The following is a 15,498-nucleotide window of genomic DNA, read 5'->3' on the forward strand; positions in this document are numbered from 1 at the left end:
CATTTTGCCACATAGGCTAAAGGCGTTGAACCTGTTTCCTATAACAAAAAGGCATAAACAGGTTTATTGGTGCTCTCTCTCTCTCTCTCTCTCTCTTTTTTTTTTGTGGTACGTGCCCCTAGCAGGAACTGAACCTGGGACTCTCTGGTCCGCACGCCAACGCTCAACTGCTGAGCCAAACTGGCCAGGGCCGGTGCTCTCTTTAATTAAAGGACTAACAGGTTAAAACATCAGTACCTGGGTTATGTACTACTAAAATAATGAGGAAAAAAATGTAAATGGAAGGGGCTGGTTTAGCCAGACTTCAGAACTCTATGCATCCCTAAAACTGTCACTACTGTCCATTACTCAGCCTTTGACATTAGCACTAACTTACCTCTCATAGACAAAATGATCTATGTTCAATAAATCATATGACACAGTGGGCTGAACACACTAGTTTAGTTGCGTGAATTTCTCCACACTTGCTGTGATACAGCTACTTTACCTCCGGTCAGCTTGACAGCCTTTCAGATTTCGCTTACCAAGATCTCCACTGAGCAGAGCATCTGCCAGGGGTGGATTGCGCTCCTTCAGCAAGGACAGCTCATGGGGGTTGGCCAACAACATGTCTCGGAGCAAGGCTGGATTGTCCAACCCCTGAGGAGATGAAGCTATTTCTCCGGGAGATGAGTGGGACTGGTGTGCTCCTGGTGCCTGCCGCTGCCGGGAGCTGGATGTGCCGGGCACAGCTATACTACGGAAGTCTATTCGGGGTAAGTCTGTTGGGGAAAATTGATTGTTTACTTTAAATGATCTGTAAAAGCAAGCACGTGAAGGAAACAGAACATGTGCTCATATATGGTTGGTTTGTAACAGCAGTAAGTGGTAATCATAGACATTCGGATGCCCCGCTCTCGCTCGAGGTTCTCGTGTTGACTTTGAAATCAAAGACAGTCTGAGAGTAAACAAGGGGCAAAGAGGACAGAAGTGGAGGGAAGCAGACTATGGTAGTAACCCCAAATTTTTGGCTTATAAAAATATCACAGCATAGATGTTTTTAAAAAATTAAAGCTGGTCTCAAATGTAACTATAAAAAGTAATGTGGTTCATAAGAAAAACCCTGGTCTGCTTTGACATATGCTTTAAAGACCCTGACACCTTGGGCAGAAAACACTATACATATCAAGTGCACAGCATAAATGTTCGATGTTAAATTCTACAAGTCTGTGCTGAACATATTAGCCCTTCAGATTTACACTTCCATCTGTGCATCACTGCTACCTACCTCTCTCCAAGCCCTGGGGAGCTGACAGGTGTAATCGTTTTACCAGAGAGAAAAACAAGAAAAAATAACTTGCACAGGTTCCCAGTGCTGAATACACCAATAGATATAACAGGTTTAGAGGCTACAACTCCCAGGTTCCACACTCCAGGCGGAGCTGATCTTATTAAAACGAAAGTAAAATGAAAGGGAGCCTTACACAAAGGACCCAAATATGGTATGATTCCACTTATATGAAATGTCCAGAAAGGAAAATACAGAGAGACAGATAGTAGACTAATGGTTGTCAGGGCTAGGAGGCTTGGGGGCAGATAAGGATTAACAGGGTTTCTTTTTAAAGTGATGAAATGTGTGCCCTGGCTGGTTTGGCTCAGCGTCTAGCATCAGCCCTCGGACCAAAGAGTAGTGGGGGTTCAATTCCACCCACGGGCATGTACCTCGGTTGCGGTTCATCCACAGCCCTGGTTAGAGTCGTTGGGAGGCAACCAGTTGATGTGTCCCTCTTACATCGATATTTCTCTCTGTCTCTCCCCCGCCCTCCCAACTCTATCTGAAGATATTTGAGAAAAATTCAAGTGAGGATTAAAAAAAAAGTGATGAAATGTGTTAAAACTGATTGTAGTGATGGTTGCACAACTCTGAATATACTGAAAATCATCCTTTAAATAAGTGAATTGCATGGTATGTGAATGATCTCAATAAAGCTACTGTATAAAAATAGTTTTGTTTTTAAAAAGGAAGAAGAAAAGACAAGTAGAGTCAGAATGAGGGGCTAGGACTGAACGAATCCACATTTCTCCAACCTCAAAATGTATGTGATGGTCACACTTGTCCCACCCTAGGGCTATCCTGAAGCCTTTGGAGCTCAAATAGGAGGGAATGCTTAAGCTCAGACTAAGGTTTCTGCCTCTCAGCATGGGCTCAACTAGTCATTTTCTTCAAACAGACCTCAGCTGGCAGCTAGTAGTGTATGCATGTGTATGAACTTCCAACCAATGAAAAGGTGAAGTGAATGGCATGATCTTTGTGAGGGAAAATATACCAATTAACAAAATACATATGGGGCAGGCCTTCTTTGTGGGTTGAGAAATTTTATCTCCAACACTGTTACACTTATCTTGAAAATCTGTTCACTCCAGAATAATTATGAAAAACTTGTTTACCTTATAGACCAGATGCCATCCTCTCCCTCACCTACTGGCTCTCTTATCCATATGAGATGGTACAGAAAAAAACCAGTTACATTTCCAGAACTAACAAGCTCACCAAATTGATCAAAGGAAGATTTGGTTTTTATTGACCGGCATATTTGTACTCTTCCTGAAGTTCAGCAGTAGCCCCAAGGGAGAAATGTGATAACATCTGGGAGGAACCCTGATCTCTTCGAGCCCCAGTTCCAGGCTGAATGGAAGCACTGTGTTCTAAGCTAGGGACTGGCATCACCTGGACGCCTATCAGCTGTTACCATAAATTTTAAAACCAAGTGACCTAGAGACTAAACACTGTTTAAAGAAACCTATCAGGATATGATAGGGAATGAAGAAAAACAAACACATTTCATCAACTGGTTCCACGTCAGAACCTTATAAAACTTTTGTAGATCATAAACCCCTAGGAGTATATTAAGCAAGGTATGAGTCTTGCTCCCACTTAATGCCCACCCTACACAATTCTGCTTATTTTGGGGACACAGAAACTCCCTAAATTGCAATGTATAGATTCCAGATTATAAACACTTACTCTGGATGGAGCATTAAAGATAAATAACACTTCCTTTTTACATAATTAACAAAGGTGGTGAGAAAGCTGCTTAATGTTCATAAAGCTCAGTGTAATGAAAAAAAGCACCAAGTTTTAATTCCAATACCTTCCCTTATTAGCTATGTAACTTAGAAGACATTATTTAAAATCAGAATTTTAGCGCTGGCCAGTTGGTTGGAATGTAGTCCTGTATACCAAAGGGGGCAGGTTCGATTCTTGGTTAGGGTGACAATGGGCCGATGTTTGTCTCTCACATTGATGTTTCTCCCTCTCTCTTTCCCCCTTCCTCTTGTCTGTTAATGACAGTAAATTATAAAGAGGACTCTCTTCTCCTACATCTGAGTTAAGAGAGATCATGTGACATGTCAGTGCAGGTACCTGGCTGACTGCAAAGACCTGCTACTCAACTCCAGATGCAACATAGCGAGTCAGCCAGGAATCTGGCATATGTAGCCTCTCAAGTCCTTCCCAAGGATAAAATTATCATTGATAACAGAAGCTAACATTTATTAAGGGCTCGCTATGTGCTGAAGGTTTTACATGGATTATTCTCACATCAACTCTAGGAGCTGAGTTAAAGGGGCAGAGTGAGGATCTGTACCCTAGTAGTCTGAATTAAAAGCTAATCCAAAACTGAACCACTATGCTAAGCTATCTACTCATGCTCGTGTCAGTGGATGCGAACCGATTCTGAGATGTCTTACTTGGAAAATGCGCTGAAGGTCGAGGGTCCACATTTTCCTTCTGGCGTAAAATCACAACGTCTCCATCTTTCAAGCCGTAAGACGCCAGTGACCTGTGGTTGTCTGTGAGAGGTCTTTCAGCATAGACAATCTACAACCAGAAAAGATGTAACAGTACAAAGCACTGAGAAATACCATGGAGCAAAGTGTAGTTTTCCTCTTCATCAGATAACGTTACTTCCTGCACAGAACCCTCCCAAGTTTTCCCATCACACCTAGAATAAAAGCCAGTCCCTCCTCATCACCTCTAGGCCCAAACAATGGCTGCTGGCTCCATGACCTGATCTCATAACAATTACTGTTTCTCAGATAAAGACTTCCTTTCAAGGCTGTTCCATTTACTCTTCTCTACCCAAGGGATGTTCTTTCCCCAGTCATTTCTGGTCTCCAATCCAACATTACCTCTTCAGAGACCTGTTCTAATCACCTTCACCTAACATGTACATTCATTTTTTTTATTGTCCTCCTGACCCTACTAAAATGTAAGCTACTTAAGGACAAGGACTTTGCTTTGCTTGCCATATCCAAAATGCCTAGAACAGGGCCTGTCAGATAAATAATGTCCAACTATTGGTTGACTGAAAGGATGAATGAATCTATGGAAGCAGTGGATAACACTTGATTTAATTTTGAGAGAGAAATGGGAATAATTTACTCTGGGTATGCAAACTACAATATTATTAAATAATGCACCTGCTTCCTCCCTCCTCCAGGTTTAGGAAGATAGAATTAACATAAAGGCCTGTATTCGTTTTAGATAGGCAACATGATGGTTTGATACGTGAATTTTGCAAAATGATTACTACAGTGAGTTAACATCTTTCACCTTGCACAGTTACAAATCTTTTTTCTTGTGATGAGAACTTTTAAGATTTACTATCTCAGTAACTTGCAAATATATGATACACTATTAACTTTAGTTATCACATTGCACATTACATCCCAATGTGTCCTTTATGTATGTATGTATGCATGTATTTATCTATCTTCACCTGAGGATATGCTGATTTTAGAGAGAGGAGGGGAGAGAGGGAGGGAGGAAAAAGGGAGGGAGAGGGGCACAGAGAGAGAGAGGGGGAGAAACACTGACTGGTTGCCTCCTGTATGTGCCCCAAGTGGGGATTGAACCCACAACCTTTTGATGTACAGAACGATGCTCCAACCAAGCCACCTGGCCAGGACCCAATGTGTCCGTTTTAAAAAATGATCTTGCATACTAGCAAGTCCCACTTTTCTTGCATTCTTCTTTCTTTCTTTTTTACCATCCCCAAAATTTTATCACTCACATTTATGACTGGAAGATAAAAGTGGAAGGCATTCTGAAAAGAACAATTAAAACAGATGGAATAGCCCTGGCTGGTTTGGCTCAGCGGTTGGAGCGTCGGCCTGCGGATCAGAGAGTTCCAGGTTTGGTTCCCACTAGAGGCACGTACCATAAATAAATAAATAAATGAATAAATAAATGAATAAATAATAAAAATATTTTTATAGGTCCTAGCTGGGTAGTTCAGTTGGTTAGAGCACTGTTCCGATACACCAACGTTGTAGGTTTGATCCCAGGTCAGGGCACATACAAGAACCAACCAATGAATGCATAAATAAATGGAACAACAAATTGATGTGTCTGTCTGTCTCTCCTTCCCTCCCTCTCTAAAAATCAATAAATAAAATTAAAAAGATATATTTTTACGATGTGCAATCACATTGAAGAAAGCCTGAGCACTTAAAAATAGGTGAAACAATGTGCTCTGAAAAGAACAGGAACACACAGAGGCAACCCTATAATTTTACCATGAAGGAACATAAAACCTCCCTGCATCACTATACTCCAAAGGGGCATTCAGGATAAACTCAGGCTTTGAAAGGCTTTCTTACTGAGGATTCGCTTTTCACCAGGCCACGTGCAAAGTGAGGAACTTGAGTTCTGTCCTGGCTCTGACAGGGGACCGTCACTCAGCTGGTCCAGGCTTCCCATTTCTCCCTTGCTAGGCGAGCAGTGGGGCTAGATCATCACCACCGCTGTCTCTTCCAAGTCTCTGCCACACTACCATTTTATAGTGTTTTCTCACATGTCCTCTTAAGTTACGAATGCCTGACACAGAACCTAAAAAATACAGGATTTAGCCCTGGCCAGCTTGGCTCAGTGGTTAGAGCATAGGCCAGTGGACCGAAGTGTCATGGGTTTGATTCCTGGACAAGGGCAAGTACCTGGGTTGCAGGTTTGATTCCCAGGTCCCACCGGGGTTGCATGGGAGGCAACCAATCAATGTGTCTCTCTCCCATTGATGTTTCTCTTTCTCACCCCCTCCATTCCACTCTATCTAAAAATCAATGAAAAAAATAGCCTTGGGTGAGGATTAACAAAAAAATAAATAACACAGGATTTAAATTGTATTTAAACAGGAAAAAAAAAAAGATCTGTCATATCTGCTTTCAGAATTTGCACTGAAATAGGAACAGAACTAACAGGAAACTGAATTTAGTTCTCTCCAAAATAAAAAAAGTTCTAGGCATGAGCAAAAAATGATCTGCCGAGTCTGTAGGTCTGATTATACTTTATACATTCTACACATGACTAGAAAAGTATTTAGTTCTTTCCCTCACCTGCAAACTTAAAACATGTTACAAGAGAGTGCAACTGTTACTATCAACTTATTCACACTCTCTTATTTAAGTATCTATTTCACAGTAAAAACACACCAGAATCAACAGATTGTTTGCAATACAACCCAAGAGTCATTTTATAACTTGTAGAATTGCTTGGAAAAAGCAAGCCTGAAATGACAAGTGTTACAGGTAGAGGGGTGCAGCAAGAAAAAAGGGGCATGCCAAGAGCAATGCCATGCAGGTTGTTCCCACTAGGTGGCCTCAACATTGTGAAGCCACCAAACTGAAGGTACCAGTGGTCCAAAGCCTAATCTCAGAAGTTCAACAATCAGTATATTTAGATACATAGTTGACATATTCTAACTATACTTATAAGAGAACATTTAATTATCTACAAGAAATCAAAACCAGGAGAATCAGAATGCTCCTATCCACAAGATCACTGAATTCTCTTTAGGCTGGAAATGCTATGTGAAAAGCCTTATTAAAATAGTAGACAGCCAGCTACCACTGAGAATGTCTATGAAGTGGCAGCATCACACTAGGTTCTTAAGTTTCTTACTTAACCCTCATATCCTCTCATTTAAGTCTCATAATCATCTTAAGAGACAGGCATTATTTGCCCCATTTTATGGACAGGGAAACAGATGAGTGACCTGAAGCTACAAAGTGATTACAAAAAGAACTGGGAGTGGAACAACATGGGCCTGACTTTAAAGCCCATACTCTTATGAAGTACCACATACAACTTTCCCAGTCAGTCCAAAGTGGTCTGGTAAATTATCTGGGTGAACTTAACAAGAGCTACTAGGCCATCTACCACCATTAAGGGTCTATACTCACCAGGGGGATCAAAGGAGTGTCCACTGCCAATGTATCCCCTGCCCTGAACATGAAGAAAGAAACACTACCAACTCCTCACTCTTTGGATTCCCATTTTACAGAGGCCATACACCACCCCACTGTTCAGTTAGCACAGTCTTTCTCCAGGAGACGTATAATTTTAATTTTAAAGGAGGGCACCCTGATCTAACAATAAAAACGTAAGACCCAGGTAATCACTACTGTAATGGAATATTGCTATCTGCCCCAACTTCCTAAAAATACTAGACTGGAAAATGTGGGTTAGGAGCAAACATTCTTCACAATGACAAAGCAGCAGGTATGTTCCATTTTAATCCAAGGACACAAATGAAATAAACAAAAGCTTAGATAATATTATCATTGCCGGAAAGAACTAATTTCATTTTGTTAAAATAAGCTTAAGAGTCTAAGAAAGACAATTATTTTGCAGCTTAAGCCCCAGAATAAATCTGAACGATTTTCTAACTTAATATGAGTATCCATCAGACCATGAGTTCAAATTTCCACCAGTCAAAATAAATGAGTTTCGACAATGGCATTGGTGATGCTTTCCACCATTCAAAACACCCAACACAAAGGCTACAAAGCTCAAAATTCAAGTTTTGACAGTTATAAAGGCATACAACAGGACAGATAATTTCTTCAGCTACAGGGCTTAATAATCTGCAGATGTGGCACAGCTGTTGGTAGTCACTCCAGGAAGCACCCTAGAGATTAGATTTTGATCTTAATCACCAGTGAACAATAAACTAATTCATACAACTCCAAGACCTTTAAGGATGATGTCAAATGTTTTCTGGCCTCTGAACGAGTGCCTTCAATCAATAGAAATCATAACACGATTTCATAAACCGGCCACAAAACCCTTGGAATCACATCTGAATGGCTTCATAATAGCATATTCCATGATCTGAAAGCCCACTATATGCCAAGTGATCTACATACACCATCCCATGCAATCAATAGCTTGACTTTCACAACACTTCTGGAAGGTAAGTTGGCAACAATTACTAAAAGCCTTTCAAAAGACCTGACAATTCCCTAAGAATTTATCCTGAGAAAATAATCAGAAATGAAGACACAGCCTTAAGAGTGTGTGTGTGTGTGTATGCAAATATTACTCATAACCCCTTCCAATGTTCCCAATTAAAACCCCCAGCAATAGAGAAATTGTTAAATAAAGTGTAGTGCATCTATACAATGGTATATCATTTGGCCATTAGAATTATACATTTGAAGAATTTATAATACATAGGTAAATGCTGATAATGTAGTGTTGGCTGAAGCTATTGTTTATAAAGTTCAGGCCATATGTTTAAAAGGCACATTTTAACTATATAAAGGAAAGAAGAGATTATAAAAAAAATATACTAAAAAGTAAACTGCAGTTATCTCTGAGTGATGAGGTAATAAGTAATTGTGTTCTTTATGTTGCAAGTTTTCTATAATGACTACATAGTATTTATAAAAAAAAAAAAAAAAAAACCACACACACATGAAAAGTACCTGCAAAAATAAATACACCCAAAACAGCTACAATAGAAAATTTCAGTTTCCACTGGTTTAAAACAGTGTTTCACAAACCATAACTCATGCTGTGTGCAGTGCTGCATTTCCAGGATCATACAGTTACTGCTATTATTTGGCATTTAAAAATGTCTTTCATTTGAGGGTCCTTACACATTCTACATTCGGCACCCTCTTGATCACATGCCACCTACAGGGGTAAATTATAACAATGTTTCAAAAACACAAAGACATTAAAGTGAAGCTAAGTTCTGGTAACTGTTTGAAGCTTGCCCAGCCAAGTCTGCATCAAAGCCTCAAACAGAGCCATGACTGGCTTCCAAGCCCACACTTGTACTAAGAGATGGAACACACCCAGCTTTAGTCACATGTGCAAGTAGAGATGGTTGCTATTCTAAATTTGTTATCGTCACATTATAACTACTATAGCCAGACCAGAGATGTTAAAAAGTAACAAGTGCTTGCTTATGCACAACTGATGCTGTTGTGAAAGACTGAATTCTAAAACCAGTGATCCTTAATGCAAGACAACACTTGAAGGATGTGGAAAGAAAACAAAAATATTAGAATTTCCATTTCATTTTTATCCTTTCTTAAATTCTATTCTGTGCCTGTTTATAATGTACGGAAGGTATTACTTCATGTGTATGTAATTGATGTTTATAGTTATCACATATATGCAATATACACACACATATATAATGCACATGACATTAGTTTGTGTATATAATTTATTTTATATGCATCACAAAGATGCATGTTTCAAAATATTTTACTCAGAGGGATAAAATATTGAAAAAGTTTAGAGACCACTGGTCAGGACATATAGTGACAGGAAAGAATAGCCAGGAATAAATAAATAAATAAATAAATACACCCACACCCACATATATTCCCTTTAGAAATGGAAGTAAAGGATGAGAATGGAGAAGGTAAATAAGAAGAGAATGAGGTAAGGAGGCCAGGAATGGAAGATAAATAATTGGAAGAACTCTGGGAGGTAAAGGTGAGGGGACCTCAGTGAGTGAAGATGATCTATTTGTGGGCAAAAAACTATAATGATGTTTACTATTATGATTTGGTGAAAGGAAATGACTCACGTTTCTAGGGTGGATCTGTTCCTGCCCGATGGACTAGCAACCGAAAGACGGACTAGCAACTGAAAGACTACCGACCACCAGTCATCTTAAAATAGATACTGTGTTAGGTTACAATAGAGCCAACAGAACAAACTTGAAAAACAGGAGTTGTTTACAGCTATGTAATACAGGCTTAACGTTAGTTGGAGCCCAGGTTTCCATATGTTAACATGGCTTGGGATGGAAGTAAATGCCAAATGTTGACCTAGCGAATAAGAATTTGGAGCCCTGGCCAGTTTGGCTCAAAGGTTAGAGCACAGCCCTCTAACCAATGAGTTGCGGGTCCAATTCCGGTCAAGGGCATGTACCTCGGTTGTGGTTCATCCTCGGCCCTGGTCAGGTCGTGCAGGAGTCGATGTGGCTCTATCACATCGATGTTTCTCTCTCCCTCCCTCCCACTCTATCTAGTGAGATAAAATTTATCCTTGGGTGAAGAACAACAACAACAACAACAAAAAGAAGTATTTGGAGTTAGCATATTTGTTCAATTGGCAAGGTATTCCTAATATTCTAAGCTGGCAGAGGACAGTGCCTGCCTTTACCATACAACTGTTTTTCAATCTTAAGCCCTCTTTAATTTATTTAAATTTCGTGTTACATCTGTCTTCTCCCAAGCCCTAGTGACAAAATCAATTTACATTTTAATTTTTATTTCCCCTACCAGCTGGTGATTATAACCAAGGTAATACAACAGCCAGAGAGAGGAGAATGGGAGGAAAAAAACACCTTCAAAAATTTAAAAGTTAATTTTCCTTCCCTATTTAAACTGTCCTTTCCTTGCTCTCCACTTGAGGGATTCATTGACAGGAACTGGTTCCTGAGTTTTTGTGGATTAGCTTTTTATAGAAGTTGCAAAAAATCCCTCTTACTAATTTCTTTGTAGCTTTTGCCAGACTGCGTATTTGAGTGACAGTGTCCTGAAATAAATTCTTTTTGATATTCAGCTTTATGTCAAAGTTATAAAGTTCACAAAGGAATCATACTCACTTCTGAAGAAAATATTAACCTGTGTGTTTACCATAACATAGGGCAGAGCAAGCTGTAGTTGGGCAATAGTTTTTAGAACTATTTCATAACTGCAGTAGGAATTCAAGATGTACCTTTTTGGGCCTTGGCAAACTTTAGTTTTCTTAATATTTAGATTTATCAAGTCAGGATTTAAATGTTAATGTGAAGGCCACAGTGTTATTGTCACCAATTCTGTTTGTTGGCAGCCCCAAAGCACTTTGAGAATAAACTACTTAGCTTATTTAAAATGTAAGAGCAGCCCTGGCCAGTTTGGCTCAGCAGTTAGAGCCTCACCCTCCAACCCACTCAGTTCCCAATCAATGGCCTGTACCTCGGTTGCAGGTTCGATCCCTGGCCCTGGTTGGGGTCCTGCAGGAGACAGCCAATTGATGTCTCTCTCTCTCTCTCCCTCCCTCCCTCCCTCCCTCCCACTCTATCTAAAAAACCAGTGGAAAAATACCCTCAGCTGAAGATTAAAAATAATAGAAATTTTAAAAAATGTAAGAGCAGCTTAACTTCTTCCACCCAGCTGGGTAGGGTTGGGAACTGAGACAAGCAAATCACTCTGAGAAGATAGTGGATTTGCAAATATCCTCATAAAACACTGAGCTTTGACCTGATCCAAACTTCAATTGTGACCTGGAAAAAAAAGGGATTTGGGCCTAACACCAGGGAAGAAACCAGAGAAACAAACAGTGCACTCATAACCTGTTTTTGTTTTTTTAGAGAATTTAACCAGAAACCAATGTGGTAGGGGAAAGAGGAAAAGCATTTTCAAAGGCCTCAAAACAAGGCAGTGTCAGTCTCAAACTTTTCCCTTCGCTTAGAGCGCAAATCTATACATTTAAAGGTAAGTTACGCTTACGTAAGCAGGAACCCTCTCCAGAAGTGCAGGTGAACATCTACCAGTGATCCAAACTGGTATTTCTGGTTGGGGAAGCAGGTTGTATATGAACTTTTGAAAACCTAGGGCTTCTTCTTAGGTCCACCACGACACCCCAAACTGGAGCTATTAAGGGAGAATGGGCCAAAGAGCCAGAAGGTAGGGCGGGCCGCCCAACAGTCCACGCGCCCCTCAGGCTGCAGTGGGTGCGTCTGAGGTCAGGTTCTCCGCTCCCTCCCGGGCACCCCACCCCACGCTAAGAGTGTGTGTGTGGGGGCAGCTACCGATTCCAGCTCCCTCCCGATGCAGGGGCGAGCTGAGAAAAGGCCATCCTGCTCCCCCACCCCCAAGTCTTCACCAGCAGCAAAGGAAGGGCGTGAGGCCCCGAGGCGGGAGGGCTCGCTCCCGAGGGAGGCCCCGCTCGCCGCCCGGCGTACCTGGCTCTCGGCTGCGGGGATGCCGGACTCCAGCTCGCACAGCGCGCGGAAGTTGTGCAGCTCGAAGTCGGCGTCGACCTGGAGGGAAAAGGTCACCTCGGAGAGGTCCCTCCGCACACAGTACACGGTGAGCAGCATGGCCCGGGCCCGACCCAGCTCGGTTCGGCTCGGCCCGGCCTCGGCGCAGGGCTGCGGGCGGCGGCAGGGCCTGGCTGGTGCTGCGGAAGGACGGCGCGGGCTGCCTGCTCGACCGCTCGCTCCTTTCCTCCCTCACACACGCTCAGTGACTCACTCCCTCCCGCCCTCACTAGCGAGCACAGCCGCCGCCACCCGCCTGCGACTCCGTCTGCCTGCCTGCCGGCCTGCCTCCCACCGCTGCCGCCAAGCGCTCCCGCCGCCCAGCGCCCCGCCCCGCCGCAACGCGGCTGCCGTAAAGCCCGCCTTGTCTTCTCCGCCTTTGCGACGGAGGGGGCGGGAGAGGAAGGGAGGCGGGAAGCCAGAAAGGGATTATAGGAGGTGTGCGAAAGGAGAAGAAGAATGGGAGGGAAAAGAGGAATGAGAAAGAGTATTAACTGATGGATTAATAACTGAAGTCTGTGGGGGACTCCAGAGTATCATCTTATTCATCCAATAGGCATTATTAAGTGCCTACCATGCAGATACAAGAGATGTGTTAAATATACAGAGGGTGCCCTGGCCTGTTTGGCTCAGCGGTTGGAGCCCCGGCCAGTGGGCCAGGAGTCCTGAGTTCCATTCCTGCAAGGGCAGTACCTCGGTTGCAGTTCGCTGGGGCCCTGGTTGGGGCCGTGGGGGAGGCACCAATGTTTCTCTCTCTCTTTGTCCCTCCCACTCTGTCTGAAAATAAATGGAGAAGTATCCTCCAGTGAGAATTAAAAATAATAATAAAAAGATACAGGGGTGGGCAAAAGTACGTTAAATTATCAGTCGGCATTACCTAAAAGATAAATCATAAGTAAGGATACAAAATAATAACTAATAAGAGAATAATAAAAATACAAGTAATATAAATAAATCATACAATAATTAGTAAATAAATAATAATACAAGAACAAACTCTGGCCCGGCTGGTGTGGCTCAGTGTGAGCGTCAACCATGCACCAAGAGGTGGATGGTTTGATTCCTGGTCAGGGCACATGCCCAGGTTGTGGGCCAAATCCCCAGTGGGGGGCATGCAGGAGGTGACCAATCTATGTTCTCTCTCATTGATATTTCTATCTCCCTCTCCCTCTCCCTTCCTCGCTCTCTAAAAGTCAAGAAAAAAAAAAAAAAGAATACTCTCTGGCCCAGTGGGTGTGGCTCCCAGTGGGTGTGGCTTAGTGGATTGAGTGTTGTCCCATGGTTCAATTCCTGTCAAGGAACATGCCTGGGTTACAGGCTCAATGTCCAGTAAGGGGTGTGCAGGAGGCAGCTGATTGATGTTTCTCTTTCACATCAATGTTTCTATCTTTCTCTCCCTTTGTCTCTCTCTAAAAAAAAAAATCATAAAAACATATTTTAAAAAAAGAATGAACTGTTTCACATGCTCACAACTGTAAACCTACTTTTGCTCACCTCTGTACAGGTCTTTGCCCTTGAAGCACTCTGAAGCAAGTACAGAGACTGAGAACTAAGCAAATAGTTCTAAAATGTATTTTCCGAAGTAGAGATTGAGGCTCAGAGAGATTAATTCACTTCCTGTCCCAATGATTTAGGGTTAAAACCAAAACCATTACCTTGTCTGGTACATAGCACTTTGCTCACTCTGGCCTGTCTTCCTCTCCAGTCCAGCCTCCTCAGCCCTTTGTACACTCTGCCCTTCCAGCCACATTGTGATTCAGTCTCTTCAAGGCTTCATTCCCCTGCCTTGTAAATAGTTTTCTCTTTACTTGGGCTGTCTCTTTCTTAGCACTGGCATACCCCAATGCCTAATGCAGTACCTTTATTTGGCTTAGAATCCACAGGATAAAATATTTGCTACTTTAATGGCCTGTTTAAGGTGACATTGATGAGTGAGAGGCCCAGAACATGAGGGTGCATCAGAAAACCAGAACAGAAAGAGGAAGATAAAATGGATGCAAGATTGGCATCTCCCTGTTTACCCCCCACTTCCCCACCCATGGAGTAGGGACCCCTCTTCTATTGTAATGGAAGGGAAGGAGGAAACAGGATGGTGTGCAGGTAAGTAGGTAAGTTTGGTGACAAGAGAATGACAAGCTGAAAACTTTTCTCTATAAAGGAACAGGGAACGTCATCTGGAGAATAGAGAGGAGGTGGAGGAGCAGGGGGACCTTTCCCTGAGGGTCACAGTGTGGCTGGCTGCCTCCACTCCATGTATCATTTTCTTGTTCAAGGCAAGAGCTTGCCCAGAAGCACCCTAGTAGATTTCTATTTATATCTCACTGACTAGAACTGTCACATAGTTGCCAAAAAGGCTAAAAAAGTGAGTGTTTAGCTTTTCTCACCTCCTTCAAGGACAGGGACAGGGAATAAGGGGGTAGGAATGGGTGTTAGGTGAGACACGCATAGCGCCTACTATAGCAGAGGAGGTCTGAAACCATCGCCAAGTTGAAACAAGTTCAGCAGAGAAATGATGTAGGATTGCCAGGTGGTGTAAAGGATTCAGTTGAAGTTTGAATCATGAATTGATTAATTTTTGTTACATTTTTTAAAAATAGTGCTCAGGTATCCAGGTGTGACAGGTTTTATTTTCCAAAGATGATCATGACAGTATCTCCCATCTTATATGGTATTCTTACAATGATATTGTGACATTCCTCCCAGTAAGAGAGGACATGCATGTCTCTCCATTTGAGTCATTATGGCAGATTGGACTCTGGTATAAGTGTCACTGTGTGACCTCTGAAGCTAGGTCATAAAAGCCAATATAGCTTCTGCCTGGTTCTTTTGGAACATTTGCTCTTAGAACCCAGCAGCCATACTGTGAGGAAGCCCAAACTACCCCAAGTAGTGAGACAACGGAGAGAACATGTGTAGATGTTTCAGGCAACAAACCAGCTGAGATCAAAGCCAATCATCAGGAAAACCCACCAAGTACATGAATGAAGACACTTCCAGTTGCTTTCAATCCCAGCTGTTGAGTCATCTCTAGCCTTTGAGTCTTCCCAGCTGAGGCTCAAGGCATCATGGAACTGTCTCCACTGTACTCTTTTTAAATTCCTGACCCACAGAATCTGTGGGCAGAATAAAATGATTATTTTACATGAGTAAGTTTTGGGTGGTTTCTTACAAAGCAACAATAACTGGT

The 15,498-nt window shown here is 42.2% G+C and overlaps 1 protein-coding gene across 7 annotated transcripts in view; it reads right to left on the bottom strand.

Annotated features, from left to right (window-relative positions):
• Positions 1-15,379, bottom strand: part of DDI2 (DNA damage inducible 1 homolog 2) — a 43,670-nt gene extending 28,291 nt beyond the window's left edge. For 2 of the 7 annotated variants that reach the window (XM_036255299.1, XM_036255311.1), the window contains exons 1-3: positions 12,234-12,486; positions 3,730-3,859; positions 525-761 (exon numbers count right to left, since the gene is read on the bottom strand). In XM_036255299.1, coding sequence (XP_036111192.1) covers positions 525-761; positions 3,730-3,859; positions 12,234-12,371 — 505 coding nt within the window. In that variant the 5' untranslated portion in view covers positions 12,372-12,486. Of the gene's footprint in view, positions 1-524; positions 762-3,729; positions 3,860-11,778; positions 11,803-12,233; positions 12,582-15,281 lie in introns of those variants that run through there. The other 5 variants (XM_036255300.1, XM_036255302.1, XM_036255312.1 and 2 more) reach the window with 5 other exon arrangements.
• Positions 15,380-15,498: the final 119 nt, after the last annotated feature.

The sequence above is a fragment of the Molossus molossus genome, unplaced genomic scaffold (assembly GCF_014108415.1).
Source record: "Molossus molossus isolate mMolMol1 unplaced genomic scaffold, mMolMol1.p scaffold_m16_p_12, whole genome shotgun sequence".
In the NCBI taxonomy this organism is placed as follows: Eukaryota; Metazoa; Chordata; class Mammalia; order Chiroptera; family Molossidae; genus Molossus; species Molossus molossus.